The sequence below is a fragment of the Oryx dammah genome, unplaced genomic scaffold (genome assembly GCF_014754425.2).
Source record: "Oryx dammah isolate SB20612 unplaced genomic scaffold, SCBI_Odam_1.1 HiC_scaffold_25, whole genome shotgun sequence".
NCBI classification, from domain to species: Eukaryota; Metazoa; Chordata; class Mammalia; order Artiodactyla; family Bovidae; genus Oryx; species Oryx dammah.
In genome coordinates this window covers 103456210-103471447 of record NW_024070209.1, presented here as the reverse complement: position 1 = coordinate 103471447, position 15238 = coordinate 103456210, and the positions used below count along the sequence as shown (strand labels likewise).

General features: G+C 60.3%; 1 protein-coding gene across 12 annotated transcripts in view; it reads left to right on the top strand.

Moving 5' to 3' along the window:
* VAV2 (vav guanine nucleotide exchange factor 2) overlaps nt 1-15238 on the top strand; it is a 171752-nt gene that overhangs the window by 34139 nt on the left and 122375 nt on the right. For all 12 annotated transcript variants that reach the window (XM_040225563.1, XM_040225561.1, XM_040225568.1 and 9 more), the window contains exon 2: nt 1561-1677. In XM_040225563.1, the coding sequence (XP_040081497.1) occupies nt 1561-1677 (117 nt within the window). The remainder of the gene's footprint in view (nt 1-1560; nt 1678-15238) is intronic.

The window sequence follows — 15238 nt, the reverse complement described above, 5'->3', positions numbered from 1 at the left end:
ACAGATACACAGATACACACACCCACAGATATACACACCCACAGATACACACGGACACACAAACACACAGATATACCCACAGATACACACACAGACACACAGAAATACACAGATACACGCAGAGACACACACAGATAGACACACATATACACGCAGACACACAAACACACAGATACACACACAGATACACACACACACAGATAGACACACAGATACACGCAGAGAGACACAAACACACAGATACACACACACAGACATTGATACACACAGATAAGCACATAGGTGTGTGTGCACACGCAGACCCACACACCTGGCTCCCCCCACAGGCAGGGAATGATTAACAGACTACGGGCACCAAGCTGGTGTTGTCTCTGACCAGTGACCAGCCCAGCGGGAGGGAGGAGGGGCCCCGCGTGGAGGCTGCTCTGGGACTGGGGTGATGCCCGCTGGGGGCGGGTGGGTGGAAAGACCCATGTCTGCTGGGCTCCACGTGTCCCCTGGGAGTTCTGCGTGCAGCTTGGTTGACGCTGTGCCTGCCGTAGCTTCTGATTCTGGCCTGGCCTTCATCTGTCCGTTTGTTCCAGTTTCCGGTGAGCAGTCCCAGCATCTCTGAAGGTCTCTTGAAGTTGAGCTGTTGAGCCCTTGAAAGTGAAGGTCGCTCAGTCGTGTACGACTCTTTTCAACCCCATGGACTATATACAGTCCATGGAATTCTCCAGGCCAGAAGACTGGAGTGGGTGGCCATTCCCTTCTCCAGGGGGTCTTCCCAACCCAGGGATCGAACCCAGGGCTCCCACGTTGCAGGCGGATTCTTTACCAGCTGAGCTCTGTCCCTTACGATGGGTTGATGGGTCTGAAACCCTGGCTTGGTGCTCAGCTGCGTGCACCGTGGTTCTGACCTTGTGGGCACCACGCCGAGGTGGATTGGTGGGGGGCCGATGGCTCCCACATACCTAATGCCTGCTCTGTGCCAGGCATGTCCTGCTAGGGAATCCGGCCCCAGGAGCCCTGGTCCAGCTGCAGGCACCGGACAGGATCCGAACCCAGGGCCCTGTGACCCCGAGGTCTGCGTTCCAGGCCGCCTCGTCTGCTGCCCCCATCTCTCCCGGCTCCTTTGCACGGGGACTGGAAGCCAGTGGCCCTGTTCAGCCGCCCACCCCCCGCCCCCTGCCCTGGCTGTGTTGCCCACGGTGGGCCGGGCGGGCAGAGGCCGGGTTCCTGGGTGCTGCTCTGGGGTTTGATGCCGGCCTCCGTGCTCCCCCGCCTTCCGTGTGTGCCCTGCGCCGCTCCAGGGCTCTGCGTGGCTTCCGTGGGCCTTGGTCACATGTAAAGCAACGGGGATGTGTCTGCCGGGGAAGGCTCCGTGTGTGCTGACTGAACACCAGTCTGTTCTGTTCCAGCTGTGGTTGTCTTGAACTGGGACGTGTGGTTCCCCAGCCGGGTGCAGGACGCTCGGCGTCTGCCCTGAGCCGGGCGGCGCCGGGAGGCAGGGTTGGCTGCTGCCGGTGTTACTGCCCTGCAGACCATGCAGCTTGAGTGACGCTCCCTTCTCTCCTCTAGTTCCTCTGTTTGAAGAACATCCGCACCTTCCTGAAAGTCTGCCACGACAAGTTCGGACTTAGGAACAGCGAGCTGTTTGACCCCTTCGACCTCTTCGATGTCCGGGACTTCGGAAAGGTGAGTGCCCTCTTTCTGAGGCGGCCCCAGCCGCCCTGGGCAGAGCCCCGTGGGCAGGGGCAGGCCAGGCTATGTTACAACTAGAGGAGGCGCTTCAGGGGCTGGGGCTGCAGGACGGCCCCTCCTGCCTTCTCAAGCTGCTCAGGGTGAAGTCAGGGCATCGTGACCCCAGGAGGATGGAGGGAAAGCTGGCCTGGATGAGTCCAGACCCAGGGGCCAGCCTGCCCTGGCTTTTCCAGTTGAGCGACCCTGGGCATTTTCTTCCTGCCTGAATCTCCCACCCTTTCTGGGCGAGCAGGCACTAGCTCGTGGGGCGGGCCCGGATGGGCAGGTACCGCACTTACTACAGTGTGCTGAGAAGGGAGCTGTGGCGTTATGCCTGAGACAAGTGGGGCTGTCTGGCTCTGAGCAGCGTCGGGCGGGGACAGATGATTACGTGAACTCCTCGTCCCTGGAGCTGATGCCCTAGGTCTGTGGCAGAGAACTCGGGCAGCCTCCCTGCTTTCTCAGCAAGTGTCCCTGGCGACTGTCGTGCAGAGTCCTGGCAGGTGCCAAGGCCAGGCAGGGGTGCAGCGCCCCGTGGCTTCCTGGTGAGCCTGGGTCCACAGTGTCCACACAGGGTGTCATGGTCCATCTGGAAGCCAACAGTTCCCAGGTCCCTCCTTTTAAAAGATGGAGTCAGGACGTGATACCTTGTTGATGGATCGGGTGCCGAGGCTTGAGTCAGACCTGGCTCCGTGCGGTGCTGAGGTGCAGCTGTCCCCGAGTCCCCGCCTGCTCTTGCGGGGGGGAGCCCTTCCCTCCCTTGCCTCCCTTCCCTCCGCCTGTCAGTGCTGGCTTTGTGAAACGGGCACTTCCCGGACTACCCAGGGACGAGTTTTCACCTGCTTACGGGAAGTTATCAGAGGATATTTATTGCCTGCTTTATCTGAGGACCATTATCAGGGACCTGGTGTTTGAGGAAGTGTTCTGTGAACACATGATTTATGAAACGCAAGGGGAATTTTGTATTTGCAAATGCTGAGAAGTCAGTTCCAAGAGGAGCCGTCATTCGAGGAGCTGTAAAGTGTCAAATTAGCATCGATAACTAGGACTCTCCCGTAAGCCACCTGGGCCTGACGGCCCTCTTCCTCGGTTCTGAAAGTCCATAGACCTGAGGCTCGGGACCCAGCTCTGTGTCCGCGCCAGCGCTTAGAGGCCTCTCCTCCTCTCTCGAGTGGCTCTCCCACGTCCCTCTGGCTGCGAGGCATTAGCCTGGCTGAGGCTTCCAGGCCTCCCTCTCCTGGGGTGGGAGCCTGTGCCGGCGTCCATCCCATCAGCGAGCCTCTCCGTCTCCGCAGATTTGCTTTCAAGTGGATTAGAGCCTCTTTCCCGTTTTTACTTCTTGTGACCAGCAGTGCCCTGGCCAGGGGAGAAACCAGTGGCTCTGGACTTTGGGGGAGGCCTTCAGAACACACATGCGCACGCACGCGCGCGCACACACACACACACACACTTTTTATAAACACTCACACACACAACTGGTGTTTAAAGCAATTGCATAGGGAAGCAGGATAGCCCTGGCCAAGCCCACTCCTCAGCCAGCGGTGGGTGCAGAGCCCGGCCCATGTGCCGTGATGAAAAGGTAGACAGAAATCTGGATTAAATTCTTGTCACGTGATTTGCCAACCGCCGCCAGGCACTTGGAAACGGGGTGCCCCTCGCGGTTGTCGGCGGTTCCCGCGGGCGGTTTGAGCCCTGGGGGAGTGTGCTTGCTGCCCACAAAGGGGGCCGGCCGCCGTGGGAAGCTGTGAGTGGGCAGTGGGTTTGGGCTCTGAGTCAGGGCGTGAAGCTGCGGGTAGCCTGGGGGCGCCGAGGGCCTTGGTTCAGCCTCGCCTCCTGCAGGGAGGCTCCGCGGAGGACAGAGATGCCCCGAATCTGCCCTGCTTCTCATGTCGAGTCGGATGGATCTGTTTCAGAATCTGGTTCCACTTACTGGCGGCTGACCTAGGCAGATGGCCCAGCGACGCTGACCTGCCTCGGCCAGCCGGGACCCGAGGGTCAGGGAGCCTACCCCGTGCTGCCCGGCTGCAGCGGGTGCTTGTTACACGGCGATGCTGTCGCCTGGCCCTGCCCGCCCCGCAGGCTCAGTGGATGGGAGACCAGAGCAGCGCGGGTGGGTGGCGGCCTCCTGTCTCAGGTCCCCTGCAGCGTTTTGCTCACACCGCCCTCTGGAGCCCAGCCTGGCCCTCCTGCTGCCTCGTGTCCGTCTGGCTACGTGTCCGTGTCCTGCCCACCTCCCTCCCTGCTTCGTTTTCTGAGGGCACCCCAAGATGAGTGGGACGTGGGGCCAGCCAAGGCTGGGGCGCCGAGATGCGCTTCTCTCCATGTAGGGGACACTGGCCAGAGCCTGCTCTGCTGGGCTCGTCCCCGCTGATGTCTGGGGACGGGACCCCCTGGAAAGCACACATGAGCCAGGCCCTGGCTCTGCACCACCGCTTGCCCTGCTCCGGGTCACAGACATGGGGACTGAAGCCACCCTGGGCAGTTGGGCAGGGCAGCCGTGGACGGGCGGCAGAGCCGCGGCTCCAGCCTGCAGGACGAGGCACAGCCACGCTGCTCACTCAGGTGTGACTTCCCGGGCTGGCCTGGGGGTCATCCGGTGACGGTTGGGAGGTGGGTCTGCGCACAGGGATAGCGGCTGCTCAGCAAGGGCCCCACGGCTGATCTGCCCCTTGCCCTCCGGGAGCTCTGCCCCGTGGGGTCACCCGGGTCCAGGTGGGCCTGTGATGCTCGGCGGTGTCAGACCACTAAGGCGTGACGGCGACTCTGCCCTTCCAGGCCCTCGCTGCTGGCCCGGTCCCTGCCGGCCTGACCTTCCTGGAGCCCGTGTGGAGAGTGACGCTGAAGTCGATCCCCGGACAAGGGGATGGGGCTTGGGGTCAGTTGTGGTCTCCCACAGGGGGCGGGCAGGAATTTGACGGCACTGTTCCTTTCTCAGTTTGCCTGGTCATCCTCTTCTTACGCCCTAGGATTCAGGAGTGGAAAGGATCCTTATGGTATGGCTGTCTCAGGCTGGTTTAGAATTTTCCAGATATATATATATATATATATATTTTGTCATTATTCAGGAGGTTTGTAAAGCGTTCAGGTCCTGTCTGGGTTCTGGGTATCGTTCTTTTTCTGAGCAGCTGCCTCTCAGCGTCCCAAGCCTCCCAGCATTGTTGGGAGTCATTCCTTGAGAAGGGAGTGTGATGCGTGCTCAGCTGAGTCTGACTCTCTGCAACCCCACGGACTGTAGCCCACCAGGCTCCTCTGTCCCCGGAGTTTTCCAGGCAGGAATACTGGAGTGGGTGCATTTCCTCCCGCAGGTTGGGAAGGGAAAAAGCATCCATTCCTTGGTTCCTCCACTCCTCAATTAAACATTCAGGAAGCCCCAAAGAATTTTTTAAATTAATTAATTTTTTAATCGAAGGATAATTGCCTTACAGAATTTTGTTTTCCGTCAAACCTCAACATGAATCAGCCATGGGTATACGTATGTCCTCTCCCCCGCCCTCAAGAGTTTATTAAACGCTTACTAAGCTCAAGGTAAGATGCAAAGACTTGCATGACCTTTGCCCTCTGAAGGTTCCCCACATCAGCTGCTGTGCAGTTCATGGAAGAAGGAAGAGTGGGAAGGGGAAGGCTCTAAGTCCTCCCCCTGGAGCTGCCTGGTGCTGGCCCACCACGCAGCCGTGACCACCCTGGGGCCCATCTTCTGGACGTGAGTGTGGGTGGGTCACCCAGGACTTGGCTGCGGCAGAAGCCCCGGTGGTAGGGGTTGATCAGCCCTCCCCAGCAAACCACCTTGCGGAGTCTGGCTGATTCGCGGGCGTTCTTCCTGTTTCCAGAACCAGCGGGGCCCTGGGCTTCCCCTTCCCACCTTCCCTTTTGGGTGGGTGTGGAGAGGAGCTGATGCTTTGGGGTGTATGACGTGCCAGAAAGTGTTTTCCCTGACCCCAGGTTGACGGAGCCCACCCTGCTCCCCAGCCGGGAGAGACCCTTGGCAGATGCCTCAGCGGGACAGCAGACAGGTGGGCCCCAGAGACCCTCGAGGCCTCTGGGAGCCCCGGGTGCAGCCAGCCCGTGCCCATCTGGAGCATAGCGATCGACGGGGCAGGCGGGGGTGGGGGGTGCTTCCTGTGGGTTAGATCGGACCTCCTGTGGGTCTTTCTGTGGATCCTGTGGATTGGATTCCACGTAACTTGGACTCTGAGGTTTCCTTTCTGCAGAGTAGAGCGGGGACAGGATGGCCCAGGGCGCGGCCGTGTCGTGGACTCAGCCAGGAAGCGAACGTCCAGGTCCTGCCGTTTTTATTAGCAGTTTGGTCCTCTTCTTGCTCACTCACCCAGCAAGCTCAGAAGGAGCAGAGGGATCCAGAAAGCTGGTTCTCAATCTTTCTTTTTTTTTCTTGGCTCCATCCCTGGTATTTCCCCAGGGGTCACATTAGAGGTGTTAGGTTTCTGCTCATACCCAGCCTGTCGGGGAAGATTTGAGCTAAGAAGCGAGCTGGGGGCCTGAGCTGGGAGCCAGCCTGCCTCGGAGCCCGGGCCCCGCTCCCACCCCGATGGCGCGCGTGTCCTTCTCGCTTGTCCCACCCCTGCCCCGTGTCCTGTCCCGGGCGTCTGGCCGGTGCGCAGGGCCCGGGAAGGGAGGGCACGTGGGAAGGCCGAGTGGGTGGCCCGTGTGGGCTGCGTCTTCGCGAGACTCCTCAGTGTGGAAGCGGGCTGGCGGTTTGGACGGAGGGTCCTGGCGAGGTTGTAGGGTGTCTGCGGCTTCCCTCTGATGTCTGCGGCTTTCCCCCTGGAGCCGCAGAATGCCCGCCTCGTCTCCGATGTGAGGTGGGCTTCCATCACCTTCCCGCCCAGCCCCCCGACCCTGGCGCTCCGTGACCCCCTTTACAGACCAGGAGGCGGTGGCTCCGAGGGTCAGCAGACCCCTCCGGGCTGCATGGCCGACCGTGTCCCCAGCCCGGGAGTTTGTTGGTTCCACAGCCTCTCTGCCCTCACTCCCCCGGCCGGCCTCCCAAGGGGGTGGTGAAGTTGTGGCTTTGCCAACACAATGCCCGGTCCTGGCCTTGCCGCTGGGGTCCGTCCAGCCGCAGCCGGTTACCTGGCCTGGCAACTTGCCAGGACTTAATTTCCTCATCTGGAAAATGGGGACAATCTTGCCAGCTCTCCCTGTGATTGGATCCCCATGGGCGCTGTTGCAGGCGGCACTCCGTGTAGGCTGGAGCCCGGTGGTCACTGAGCAGACGGAGTTTACATTTCGCTTTCATTATAGTCCTTTGCGGACAGCCACCGCCGGACGCGTTCACTTGCACTGTGAAGCCAGGGGTGGAAGTGAGAACGCCTTCCAGGAGGCGAGTCTGTCCTCTGGGTGGGCAGGAGCAGGGAGGGGGTGGGGGCTTCTCCTGAGTGGCCTGGGAGCTGGGGGTGGACCCCGGCTTGTAGGAGGCCGCGGGCAGCCCCGGGCTCAGGGTGGGCCTGGTCGCCCTTCCCGGGACCTGCTCCCGCCTTCCTGCCCGGCGCACTCACTCGTCGCTGGCTTTCTTGCAGTCTGACCCTCGGCCCGCGAGGCTCTCCCTTGCAGCCGCAGGGCCGCCGCCCTCACCTCCCTGGGGCCTGCGCTCGAATCACTGCTATTTAAAATGGCGGGGGTGCCTCCTCCGACCCGGGCTGCCCACCGTCCGGCAGTTTCCTTCCGTACTGGGGCTGTGGCCACAGTGATCCCCGGCTGGATCACGAGCTTCCTGGCTGTACGGACTTTTGTGCTTTGTTTACTGACGTCTCCGGGGGCCGAGAGCCCTGCCTGGCACGTGGGGCACCGGTCCATTTTTGCGAGACTCGGTGGGTCTTATCAGAAGAGCCAGGGAGCCGTTGGTGGGGCCAGAGGGACGGTGGGACACCTCCCCAAAGGCCTGGGCACCTGGTCAGGGTACCCAGGCTGGCCTAAGTGGCCCCGTGGAGGTCTTCCCCGGGGTGCTGCCTGTCTCGGAGCCCCGATTCCAGCCTAGTCTGGCACAGCCTCCCCGCCGGCCCCCAGCCTGGGCTGCTGCAGCCTTGCCGGGTCAGCTCGGCTCACTTTAGCCACCCCCTCGCCCCCTGTTTTGAGAGGAAGGAGTGTGAGGCTGTGTCTCTTGTTTGAGTTAAAGAGCAGAGCACACCCGCTAACAAACAGGTATAATTCTCCTATTTATTATTCATTGAAGTATTTTGCTAGGCTCGGAAATTGCCGATGCGGTTGAACCTGGCTGTCAGCAAGGCTGGGGGCGGACGTCGGGCCCCTCGTTGAATTAACACGCGAGGAGGGGGGCCCAGCAGTCCCCCCAGCGGCCGGACTCGTGGGGAGCCCGCCCACCCCTCCTCCTGCCGGCAGGGTCACCCACGTGTGTGGACGCCGCATGGTGTGTGCTGGGATCTTTGCATCCAGGAGTTCCTGCAGACTTTAGGGGCCTCACGGGGTGAGGAAGGGAGCCGAGGCCTAGAGGGAAGATGCGCCTGTTTGTGTGTGGTGGAGCTGGGGGGTCGTTCGGGGGGAGGTCAGGAAGGCAGCATGGAGGGGAAGCAGCAAGGAGGCTGGGAGGGTGGTGTGGAGGCTGGGGGGCAGAGACGGGGGGGTGGGGGTGATGCCGGGGGTGGGGGGGCAGAGAGACCAGGAAGGTGGTGTAGAGGCCAGGGGGCAGAGAGGAGGCCGGGAGGGTGTGGAGACCGGGGGGCAGAGAGGAGGCCGGGAGGGTGGTGCGGAGGCCGGGAGAGTGGGATGGAGGCTGGGAGGCAGAGAGGAGGCCGGGAGAGCTATCTGGGTAGAGGCCACAAAGAGGCCTCAGTCAGGATGGGGGCGAAGGGGGGCTAACTCGCAGCTCTTTAAAGGACACAGGCAGTGAATTCCCTCACACAGTGGATTTTAAGCCATCTTCCCCGGGGACCTGGAGGAGGCGGAAGGCAGGGTCCTGCTGAGTCGGAGCGAGTCCTCTTTTCCGTTTTCTGCTTCCTCTTGCCTGACACTTTGCTTATAGGCGGTGATCTGCAGAGGTTAGGAGCGTGGTTTGAAAGCACCGGTCCGTGACAGCCGAGGAACCCACTTCCCTGGGATCGGGGTTTGGGGAGGGCGGCGGCTGGCTGGCCCTGTGGCCTCACGGGCTGCCTGCGGAGCCCAGAGGTGAGGCAGGCTGGTCGCCGTGTCCTGGACGTGGGAGGAACGGGCCCCTCCCCCAGCATCACAGCCCCTCTACCTGCCCGCTGCTCAGCGCCGCTGCTCCGGCTGGACCCAAGGTCGTCCACTGCCCCAGCCCGGCCGCCTTGGCTGCTGTCTGCGTGGCAGAAGTGCCTTCTCCCACCCTTCCTCTCTGCCTGGACCCTCTTTTGTCAGCAGCCTTCCCTCCCCCTCGTCTGTCCTCTGGGTGTGGCAGTGCCTGGAACATGCTGTTCCCCCCAGAGCCCGGGGCAGGTGTCACCTGTCCACCCCAGCGTCTTCCCCCGAGTCGGCCTGCATGGCACCTGAGCACCCACAGCCCACGGGGGCTGGCACGTGAGAGGAACCAGGCTGCTTTGCCAGATGCCCCCAGCTGTTACCGCCATGACCCCTTCTCTTGCCCTGGCCCCTCCTGCAAACACACCCCCCCACACTGCCCTCCAGACTTCTCGAGAGTGCAGATGCTTCTGGAAGCCAGGTGAGAGTGGACCAGCTGCGTGACTTCTGGGGCTTGGGACAGAGTGTGACACCCACAGGTCGCCTCGCCTCTAGGGGCCAGTTTTTCCATCTGTAAACTGGGTCTGCATTCGGGCTGGCCTCAGCTGCTGGAGGAGGATCTGAGACGTATGGGGGCCGGTCTGTGTGTGTGCGTCCCCTGCACGGCTCCTGGGGGCGGGCCCACGTGGAGTGGGTGCTGGGGGCCTTGGCAACGGGCAGGGGGACGTACATTCTGGCTGCCTGGAGCACCAGCCTCACCCCTTGCCCTGCCTTCGGGGCCGAGACGCTGATTTCTCGTGGATGAATGTAGGCCCCGGGTTCACCCAGGGAAGGAGCAGGGGAGCCTTGGCGCCCACCTGACACCCGGTCTCCACGCCCAGGCCTCCCTGTTGCTCCTTCCTCAGGGTGCCGAGCGCGGCTGCTCTGAGCTCACCCTGGGCCTGTCTGCTGCTTGGCGCCAGGCTGCACTGAGCTCATCTGCACCCCGTCCTGAAGTTGCCGGGGACGTTCTGGCCTCCTCAGCACGCCCTTGCCACTAATTACTTATTACCATGCAGTCGCCGTGGCGCGGGTGCAGCCTCGGGCTCTGTGGAGCTGGTGCGGGCCGGCTGGTCGAAGCTTCCTGAGCTTCTGCTCGCGACCATCTCCTTCTTTTACTGTGGGTTGTCATTTTGGGACGTTTTTAGCCCTTCCACTTTTGAAAGAGCTGACCAGTAGACACACATGTGTACGCCCGTGTGCCCCATCAGCCGTGTGGATGCCGACCCCACGTGTTCTGACTGGTGGTGGGAGCGGACCCCCGCCCCCAGCCTCCCTTTCTGGACAAGGAGCCTCTGGCCGGGATCGCATCCACAGTGGACGAGCGGGGAGGAAGGTTCAGTTTGGGGACCCGAGTCCCTGCAAGTCTGATGAGCCGTGGGCCATTTGGAGCCGCCACCCCGTGGGAGGTGGACAGGTCTGGTGTGGGGCCAGGAGCCTCCCTCGGAGCCTTTGTTTTGGTCCCTCTGCTCCTGACTCTGGGCGGGTCCCAGGGAGGGGCTCACGGCCAGGGAGATGGCCCGTGATCCGCCATCTCCTCTCTCACTTAGGATCGACCCTGGGGAGGGTGACACAGGGGCCTGTGGGGGCCGTGGGCACGCGGCAGGGACGCAGGGTGGCGTCCCGTCCAAGCCCTGCTCCAGCCACTGTGCCTCCTGCACGTGGGCAGGCCCTCTGGTCTCAGTCTCCCCATCCGTGAACAGAGGGTAGGACTTGCTGGCTGTCCCCTTGGTGGAGGTCGTTGGGGGGCCTTTCTTGTCCCCGTGGGCGTCGGGCAAGCCTCGCACGTCGTCATCGTCATCCACACCCGGGACCTGTCCCTGTGGGAGCTCAGATTTTCTCAACTAGTCCTCGTTCCACTTGTGTGCAATGTAGGTGCTGCGCTTAGTTGCTCAGTCGTGTCTGACTCTTTGCAGCCCTCATGGACTGTAGCCTGCCAGGCTCCTCTGTCCATGGGATTCTCCACGCAAGAGTACTGGAGTGGGTTGCCCTGCCCTCTTCTAGGGGATCTTCCCGACTCAGGGATTGAACCAGGGTCTCCTGTACTGTAGGCAGATTCTTTACTCTCTGAGCCACCAGGAAAGCCCAAGAATACTGGAGTGGGGAGCCTATTCCTTCTCCAGGGGACCTTCCCAACTCAAGAATCGAACTGGGGTCTCCATTGCAGATTCTTTACCCACTGAGCTACAAGGGGAGCTTACATATACATGTATATGTGTGTGTCCACAGTTGAATTTTAATTGGCTAATTGTCTCTCCCTAGTACCCCAAGACATTGTTTCTGTTGAAGCCTGATAACGATGTTTGCAACAAAAAAAGACCCAGAAGGAAAGAACATCAAAATGTAAATAATTAATTGTAACAAAGTCTTCTTTCGTGGTGTCCTGGAAGGCCTTTCTCCTGGAAGGCCTTTCTCAGAGACCGCTGCTTCTTCCAGTGGCAGATGGCAGGGGTCTGCGGCCGGCCAGGCGCTCGGGATTCAGCACGGCACCTCTGAGTCCCGAGGTGTGTGCCTGTGGCCTTGCTGCGGGAGAGGCCCCCGTGGCTCCGTCCCCCAGGTCCTCAGCAGCGCGGTTGCAGCTCAGCTCGAACACTCCTTGCCCTGCCTCCTGACATGCCGGTCAGGGAGCTCGGGCTGGAGCCCTGGGGTGTTTATCCTGAGTGATCCTTTCTCAGTGTCATTCTTAAAAAAAAAAAAAAAAAAGATTATGCTGATAAAATGGAAGTGAAGTGAAGTGAAGTCGCTCAGTCGTGTCTGACTCTTTGCGACGCCATGGACTGTAGCCTACCAGGCTCCTCTGTCCGTGGGATTTTCCAGGCAATAGTCCTGGAGTGGATTGCCATTTCCTTCTCCAGGGGATCTTCCCAACCCAGGGATCGAACCCGGGTCTCCCGAATTGTAGACAGACGCTTTACCGTCTGAGCCACCAGGGAAGTCCAGATAAGATGGACCTACCGTCAGATTTACCGTTTTAGCCGTTTTAAAGCCTGGGTTTCAGCGGTGTTCCATGTGTTCAGCGTCATGCAGCATCACCGGTCTTTTGGTCCAGACTTTTTCATGACCCTGAAAGGAAACCCCAGGTCCTGCCGCCCTTTCCCCCGGCCCCTGAGATCTCTGTTCTGTCTGTGTGTGCACGCTCAGTCATGTCTGACTGTGACCCCATGGACTGTAGCCTGCCAGACTCCTCTGTCCATGGGATTCTCCGGGCAAGAATCCTGGAGTGGGTTGCCATTTCCTCCTCCAGGGGATCTTCCTGGCCCAGGGATTGAACCTGAGTCTCCTGTGTCTCTTGCATTGGCAGGTGGGTTCTTTACCCACTGAGGCACCTGGGAATCCCATTCTAACTCTATGCATTTTCCTGTACTGGACATTTCATAGAAGCAGAATCACATGAGATGTGGCCTTTAGAATCTGGCTTCTTTCAGTCAGGCTGACATGTTCAGGGTTCAACACTGTAACCTCTGTCAGAATTCCATTCTTTTTCAAGGCTGAATAATACTCCAGCCTATGCTTGGCTGCTGCTGCTAAGTTGCTTCAGTCGTGTCCGACTCTGTGCGGCCCCATAGACGGCAGCCCACTATATCTTGTTAATTCATCATCCATCAAAGAGCATTTGGGCAGTTGCTACCTCTCAGCTGTTGTGAGTACTGCTGCTGGGGGACCATGCGTGTGCAAAGCTTTGTTCACTTGTATTCCTGAATTCCTAACCCTGCAGCCAGCTAAGCTTCCAAAGCTTTGTTCCTGTATTCCTGAATTCCTAACCCTGCAGCCAGCTAAGCTTCCAAGGCTCTAAGCCCCGGAAGATTGAGGACCCTCACTGTGAAGGGAAGCCCGTGCTCCATCCCAAGAGGAGATGCCGCCGCCCCCTACCTGACGGCTCTCGCTGTCGTGGAGAGGGCTGGTGGAAATCATTCCCCGGACTCTGTCTGGATCCGGGCTCTCTGGCAGGCCTGAGAGAATGTGGGGTTTGTTTACAAGTGAGATCTGTGGGCGGGTGAAGCCGAGGGCTGTTGTCAGTCATGCCGCTGTGAGCACAGGTGTGCAAATATCTGAGTTCCTGCTTTCCTTTCACTTGATTCTATGCCCAGAAGGGGAGTTGCTGGGTCAGAGGGTAACTTATGGTTCGAGGCAGCACCGTGATGGCTTCCCCAGCTTCTGCACATCTTACATCTCAGTGACAGCGCACGTTTCCAATTTCCCTACACTCACCAGCACTTGTTATCCTGTGTGTGTGTGTGTGTGTGTGTGTGTGTGTGTGTGTGTGTGAGACAATAGCCACCCTGATGGTGTGACGTGGCCTCTCTTTGTGGTTTTGAATCGCGTTCCCTGCTGATTCGTGATCTCGGGCATCTTTCCATGTGCTCACTGGCCATCTGTGTATCTCCTTTGGAGAGATGTTCATTCAAGCCTTTTGCTCATCTTTTAATCATATTTTTGGTTTTTTTTTTCCCCTGTTTCATTTGACCATACATTTGAAGGAGGACAGATGTTCAGCTTTTAGGACAGGGCCTCCGGGGAGGGGCGGCCAGACCCCACCTGCCGGCGGGCAGCTGGAGAAACGTCCCGGGGACGTCCAGGGTCTGCGCGGTCCCGCCCACCTGTTGTGCGTGCTAAGTCACTTGAGTCGTCGTGTCCGACTCTTCGTGACCCCATGGACTGTAACCCGCCAGGCCCCTCTGTCCCTGGGATTCTCCAGGCAAGAAAAGTGGGTGGGTTGCCGTGCCCTCCTCCAGGGGATCTTCCCGACGCAGAGATGGAACCCCTTGTCACTTACGTCTCCTGTGTTGGCGGGCGGGTTCTTTACCACCAGCCGCACCTGGGCAGCCCCCAGTCTACCTGTCCCCTCTCCCCAGTTCCCCACTTTTCAAAGCCCCCCACTCCAGTGCTCTGCCTACCAGGCCACCAGGTCACGGCACACCTGCATCCCATCACTGGCTATTGGCCTCCTTCCCTGGGTGGGGAGCCCAGACAGGTGGACCCTCCTGGGTCACGGCTGCGAGTGTTCCAGCACCAAGGGCAGGTGTTCCTGTCTCCCACCTCAGCCAGACCGGGCAGTGTGGGGCTGCCCAGGCCTCCCAGAAGTGGGTTAGGGAAGCCTCTGGGGCTGCAAAGCAACCTGAAGCCGGATGTTCCCCGGGCGCCGGGCCAGCTCGCGGTGGGCCCGTCCCATCTCTGTGGGTGTCAGGAAGCACACCTGCGTGCCGTTCCCTGGCCCGCTACCCCTGCCAGTGCCGGGATGGCTCTGGCTGACTGCTGCCTGCCAGCATCATTAGAACAACCCTCACGTCCACTGCTCGTGGCTTAATTTCCATGAAGAATGAACGTCCCGGCAGATGGGCTCCACCGAGATCTGTATTAATCAGCGATTGATTTCTCGTACTTGCTCAGGCCCGAGGCTTCCTCGTGGGCCACGGAGCCACATGGGAACGTGCGGGTCCAGCTTTGAAGTCGGAACCGCTCCCCGGGGCAGCCGCTGGGAGTGCCAGGGGCTGCTCTCAGATGAAATCGGGTTGCCAGGTGTCTGAAAGTGAAGATGCTCCTTCAAGGGGGGCTAGCAATGGGTGACAATAAGTCGGGCGTGAGGTTCATTGAGAACGTGAACGGGGCTGACCCTGGGCTGACTTTATAGACGAGAGGGCCTAGTGGGGCCTGGGGTGGGGCAGGTGTTCTGGCCGCTCCCAGGCAGGGGGGGCTGGACTGCTCCGGCGGGGGCTGGACAGCTCCTGGTCATCTGGGGAAGGCTGAGAGCATGACTGGGCTGTGGCCGTGCCGGGCATGATGCCGTGTGTCACCGTGGAGGCCCTCCTGGGGGTGGGGCGGCTGTGACCTCGGCCCCGGGATGCCGCGTTACGAGGATACCCTGGGTTGGTCTGTGGGTCTGCAGAGATTGGGGTCAGGGAAGTGGGTCCTGGTGTAACCTGGATTCCAGACTCAGAGGCCGGGTTCCTCAGAGCGAGACCCAGCTTTGCTTCTGGACACTGAGTGGTCGTTCATTCATGCAGCAAAGACTGCGGCGTGCCCACTGGCCAGGCGTGGGGCGCAGGGTGGGGGGCAGGCAGCTCCCACTGTCTTCGATCTCCAGTTGTCGAGGCAGGGTGGGGGCGGGACCCCCCACTCCCGTGCCTGAGTCTGGAGCCCGAGGGTGAGGTCTTCAGAAGAAGCCAGCGTCTGCAGCCCCAGCTTCGGGCCTCCGAGGACCCTTTGAGCGTCTCCATCTTTCCTCTTAGGGCTTCGAGTTTTTAAAGGCTCCATGTATGAAACCAATGGCAATCTTTAGTTTTCCCATTTGTAATGAATCAGAGCCTAGTTG